The 6,000-nt window shown below is 41.7% G+C and overlaps 1 protein-coding gene and 1 long non-coding RNA gene across 2 annotated transcripts in view; one reads left to right on the top strand and one right to left on the bottom strand.

The window, feature by feature from the left end:
- The window catches only part of LOC311095818, a 47,853-nt gene that overhangs the window by 37,255 nt on the left and 4,598 nt on the right, over nucleotides 1-6,000 (top strand). The window lies entirely within an intron of this gene.
- LOC311096464 (uncharacterized protein) lies at nucleotides 2,171-5,116 on the bottom strand. The gene is made up of 2 exons (XM_084135637.1): nucleotides 5,015-5,116; nucleotides 2,171-4,913 (listed from the first exon to the last, which is right to left on the bottom strand). The coding sequence occupies exons 1-2, from the start codon at nucleotides 5,088-5,090 to the stop codon at nucleotides 4,432-4,434; spliced, it is 558 nt and encodes a 185-aa protein (XP_083991763.1). The 5' UTR covers nucleotides 5,091-5,116; the 3' UTR covers nucleotides 2,171-4,431.

Genomic DNA, 6,000 nt, shown 5'->3' with positions numbered 1-6,000 from the left:
TCACTGAAGTTTTTCCAAGGTCCATTTCATTTGTGTCTATTTCAGTCTCATCTTTGAGGAGGTTGGTAAAATGGGACACACTGCGCATGAACTTCTTTGCATAAATGCATGTGACGGATCATACGTCACCACCGATGGAAGATTTGAGTGGTGATTACATCAACATGCTGCCAACCCAAACCATAAACCTAAACAGCATTATTTCAACAGTGTCAAAGTGCGGGGGTTTTCTGGGTGTTAAAGGTCCCATTGCATGGGTTATCTTATTATTTTAGAATGTTTCCTGGGGTGCCATTATAATGTTAGTATGTTTTTAGATCAGAAGTTGTTATAATTTAGAAATAAAAGGCATATTTCCTAGCCTGATTTTAGCCTCTGATTGAAGGGGCGTGTCTGCTGTGAGACTTCAGTGTAAACGCCCACTGCTGTGATTGGCTGTGAGACTTCAGTGTAAACGCCCACTGCTGTGATTGGCTGTGAGACTTCAGAGTAAATGCCCACTGCTGTGATTGGCTAACATGCTTGCATATGAAATATCTAGCATTACATGTGGAACTCTCTCGAAAACTTTTACTATTACAGCTATTATACGTTTTTACTATTACAGCTGTCGAGATTAACGGATCGTGAGAAGTTTTTTAAGTATTTAGATCTATTCCCATCACATAAAAGGTTGCAGTGATGAGCAGAGCAGATGACAGCCTGTTGATCGCGTGAATGAAGATCTTATCATTGCTACGCAGTTTCTGTACTCTCACTAATGATTTCACCAATGCAAACATGAGTTAAGTACAGTAAGAGCTTCGTTGTGCAGCGTAACAGCGTCATTGATTTCATAACGAGTTTTGGCAAGTGTCCAGATAAACTCACGCTGTGTGATTGACAGCTTGGGCGACTGGAAAGGGATTGTTCTTTGATCGCTTTCTGTATTAATCACAGTTTAAGTAAGATTATTTTCATCCTACTAAGAGAAACGGCATGAAGTTGATGTTTTAGTCACTGGCTTGATTTACTGGTGCATAAACAGTATTGAACAACTTTGAGAGAAAGATTATCTGTCTGAACTTGAACAATTACACATCAGAAATTCCCATAACCCACTGGTTCTTCAGAGGCTCGGATGAAGGAACTAAAACAATACTTTTGTGTTCATTTGTACATCCAAACACTGAGCAGCTGCCATGCTTCGTTCGTTTGCAAGCCTTGATGTCTCTCGAGGAGAAACCAACATCGCGCTCGCGCAGCTCATTTTCTCATGGGCGGCCAAATTCTCTTTGCGGGCAAAGAAGAGAAAGGGGAGGTGACCTTTTCTAATTCTAACCCTAACCCTTATGACGACATAAGGGGAAGATTCTAGATTCGCCCGTCTCAGTTTTCATTTTCTCAAAAATACCCAGGGCTTGATCAGAACGTCTAGCCACTGGGGGACCATAGGCAGGCTAGGGGAACTCGTATTAAAGGAGAACTCCAGTCAATTTTAACATTGAGCTCATTTTTTTGTACATTTGGAGTGCTGTCAGTACAGAGAACAAAGACAAAAATCGTTGTTGCCTACATCATGTTTTCCTCTTTAAAATTTGCACCCTGTTGACTTCAATGGGGCACGTTTTAAACCTGCTCGAGTTCACGTGCGTGATCATAGGTACTAAACCAATGCGCGTGAACTCGACAATCGACTACTGTGGACTTCGACCGAAAACAGGATGTAAATACAGGTATGAGCGCTGGCTGAATTATTATCATTTTTATTAATATCTTTCACATCTACTGCAGTCAGATTCACCCGTGTTCACTCTGAAGGAATCACTCACATTGGCTGTGCACTTGTAATGACACATCAAGAATGTTAAGAGGCTAAAAGCAGGTTTAAAACGTGCCCCATTGAAGTCAACAGGGTGCAAATTTTAAAAAGAGGATAACACGGTGTAGGCGACACTTATTTTTGTCGTTGTTCTCTGTACTGACAGCACTCCAAATGTACAAAATATGAGCTCAATGTTAAAATTGACCGGAGTTCTCCTTTAAGGTAAAAAAAAAAAAAAAAACTCATAAAGTGAAATTTTCATGCAATGGGACCTTTAAATACAGTAATTTGCATCATGGTGGCATTTGTCTGAACTTCAGCACATTGAATTCAAGTTGTCAAAAATGAAATCAACAAAGCTTGATTACACATTGTACTCTTCCATTTAATACAATTCTTTAGTCCAAAACTGAAAGTATAAATACATCTATTTACAATAAGATTCACAAAAACAATATGCATAACTCTAATGTATATATCTGCCCCAAAAATAAAGGGCTGAAACAGAATAGAAAGTGAAATACAGGGAGTGTCATTTCAATCACTAGCGTTTTAGCCTACATGTAAATATGTGATATTGTGTGTTTTTTTTAGATTTGTCTGTTTATTATTTGTGTTTTAGATCATGTGTGTCCTTAATAAAAGCTTTGATATTCTATGAGAATTTCATTCTTATAATTAAAAATATCTTGCATACTTTCAGCTGGATGACAGAAATCATGTCTGATGATGAACATCAGAGGGCTGGGCTGGTGTGTTATGAACGAGGTAGATCTGTCTCTAAAAGTCCAAGAGAGGGTGAATGTCCATGATTCGGCTAATTATTCCAGAATCATAATCTGTATCACAGCGTCTCTCATAATGAGTCATACTACAAAGTTGCTGTTTTTTAGATACCTAGTAGGCTACTTCACAGTCAAATATGCTACACCGAATGCAAGGGTTGAACATGGGTGCATGTTGAAAAATGCGAGGAATATGAGTCATACGCCACAGGCTCTCTGAGTCTGCTTTTTGACGTCGCAGCTTCTGCCACTGCTCTCACACTTCTTTTATTCCGAGCACGTAGTGCTGCTTCCTGACGCTTTTTCTTAATGAATCCTCCTTCTTTCTCTAACCCACCCAACCACTACTTTTCCTCCCTCACTCTCACCACTGATTTTTTCTCTTTGTCTCTCTCTCTCTATACCCTCTTGCCTGTGATGGTAAAATCACAGATATTGTCACATCATCCTCACGACTGCCGAAACATGAGGCCCTTCTGTTTTAGAAGGCAGAAATATTTTCACTTCCAGTGATTTTATGGGTATATGTTACCATGCACATAAAACGTCTGTTGGACAGAACATTTATAAGGCTTTTTAAAAATGAAAACAGTTTTTCTTCACAAAACCTAGAGGTGGATGATACAAAAATATCTACTGTTAAAATACAGGCACTCAGAGAACACATACAAACAGCTGGCAATTTTTCTCACAGAGAAATATAAAAAATAATACATATCATATAAATGTATAACATATATAAGACCAAAATGAATACAGTACCTAGCAAAAAATACTCCTTAAACACTCCAAAGCTGAAGTACATAAACAGTGCAAATAGATCCGAAGTACTGAACCGAAACACTGATCATTTTCACATAAGCAGAATATTCTAATTGTACCACTTTTCACATGTCAGCAAATCAGGTTCATGTTCAGGTTTTTCTACTACACATTCAGTTGACTGACACTGGTTTGCTGCTAAGATGTCAGTAGATATGATCCGAGTAATGTCCCTTCTGCTCTGTGCTTGAGTTACAGTGTGCAGGTGAAATCATGTATTACTCACACTGTTTTACAGAAACACTTGCAAGCATGTATAGGAACATTTTCATGTGTACATACACTGTCCCCAGATTTCACTTTGAAGTCACTTGACAGACAAAGCGATAGGCAATATCAAAATAACAGTCTGGAACTTCAAAAACACTTCTGTGATGCAACACTAATACGTAAGCGTGCACAAATTTCACTCCAATCATAGTTAAATATGAAAAAAAAAAATCTGTTCATTTGTCATGCAAAACATAAGTTCACATTATCTTGTCCTCATACATTTGACATGGCATAAATAAATCAATAAATCAATAAATAAAAGTAAGTCCTGGCACTTACTGCAAACTGCATGTGATTTAATCATACATGATGTACATGTTAACATATTAAGTAGCTGTCATTCTTTTATCAATGTTCATATTTCTTTCAAAAAACCTTCCTTTCCTAACCTGCAGTCAGTTGTACAGAGATTTACATGATTTTCTTTTGCATCCTTCTTTCATAAAAACGCTCAAGATGAAAGCAGGGAAAGTTGCAGCATTATCAGGGACTCTCCTGTTTCTCCAATGACCCAACCATATTATTTCTCCAATCCATAAACTGACACACACAGAGATCCTCCATGGCGCTCGTTCCTTTGTGATTTTTACCTAATAGAAACATGAGTCTTCCAATATATTTGCCAGTGTACTGTCACAAAATTGTTTCCAAAGGCCGTCAGTGAGAGTGAAGAGTTGTTACAGACAACTTACCATCAAACACAGGCCAGCGGATTAGGGTTTTTTCTGCCCAGAACAGCAGAAAAACTCATAGCGTGTACAGCTCCGAGCTGAAGATGCCAGCCTCCTTCTTCTCTCTCCTCCGGGACCGATGAGCCTTCCAGCAAGCGGCCGCTACCAGCAGCAGGACGAAGCCCAGCACCAGCAGAACCAGCGACACCACCCGGGTCTGGGGCAGCGTGTTGAAGCTGAAGGTGACGCCACTGCCCGCCACACCGATGACCAGCGAGATCACCCCGAACGGGAACACACACCGGTACCAGGACTCCTCCGTGCCCCCGGTGGCCTGGGCCAAACGCTCCAGAGTGGACAGATCCTCCGGTTCTCTGGCTCCAGCCGTGGGGATCGAGCCGTCGTGGGACAGGCTGCGGTCGGGGTCCGGCTGAGCCGAGGCTGGGGGCCGGCAGGGCAAACGGCCCGATGAGCAGCCCATCTCACTGACCTCCTCACTGACGGCTCCTCTGGGTGCTGATCCTCCTCCTGCCGACTGCTTCAGGAGAGAGCATTTGCCTGGGAAGAGGGATATTTCTGGCTGTGATCTATATATAGAGCTGGATGAGGACAGGACGAGTCATGCAGTCGTTATATGCTGAGAAGACAGGTTTACTCACTTCCTCTCTCAGGCTGCGATGTGTTCCTTGTTCCGGTGCATTTGTTGAGTCTCCCCTGTTTGTAACAGCAGCACATTGTCTGTTTTGCTAGCAGAGCTGACTGAGTCTACAGTGCAGAGGGGCTGGGAGGAGCCAATGAGAGCAGAGGGGCTGGGAGGGGCCAATGAGAGCAGAGAGGCTGGGAGGAGCCAATGAGAGCAGAGGGGCTGGGAGGAGCCAATGAGAGCAGAGGGGCTGGGAGGGGCCAATGAGAGCAGAGAGGCTGGGAGGAGCCAATGAGAGCAGAGGGGCTGGGAGGAGCCAATGAGAGCAGAGGGGCTGGGAGGGGCTGGGAGGGGCCAATGAGAGCAGAGGGGCTGGGAGGAGCCGTCTGATTGGCTGCTTTTCTCCTGATGGCAGATGGTTTGAGAGAGCTCCAAACACAAGTGTTATTGATGATGCTGATATATCCACAGCGTATGCCACCTACATTCATGTCCATCTCATGCCCTCTCACGCTTTTGCTCGTTCTTTTTCTATAAATACATATAAAAGGTTTGAATTCACTGAATTCAAAAGACGAAACAACAAGACCATAAATTAATGAATGAATGCATGAGTGTAAGCTTGTTTATAAACTGGTTTATAAACACAATCGCTACTGATAACACAAATGAATGTCAGCTGGATATGTTTCATTTGCATTAGGTATATCAAGACAATATCGACCCTGGCAAAAAGTGGTGGGGACATGTCCCACCCGTAAATTACGCCTATGATTATACAGTTTAAAGGCTATATGTATGTATGTATGTATGTATATTGAGAATTTTTCGATTTATTTCTATCTCATTTAACAGGTCTATTCACTCAGTTAATGTCAATAGCATGTTCTCCACATCAGTACTCGAAGAAAGCCCAATTCATACTAGAAACAAAGCAACATAACACACATGGAACATGATGCTCAAAAAGAGAGCTATTTATCTGCGAGAAGCTTTTGAGTC

This window comes from Abramis brama (genome assembly GCF_963993115.1).
Source record: "Abramis brama genome assembly, chromosome: 14".
NCBI classification, from domain to species: Eukaryota; Metazoa; Chordata; class Actinopteri; order Cypriniformes; family Leuciscidae; genus Abramis; species Abramis brama.
This window is presented reverse-complemented; position numbering and strand designations above follow the sequence as displayed.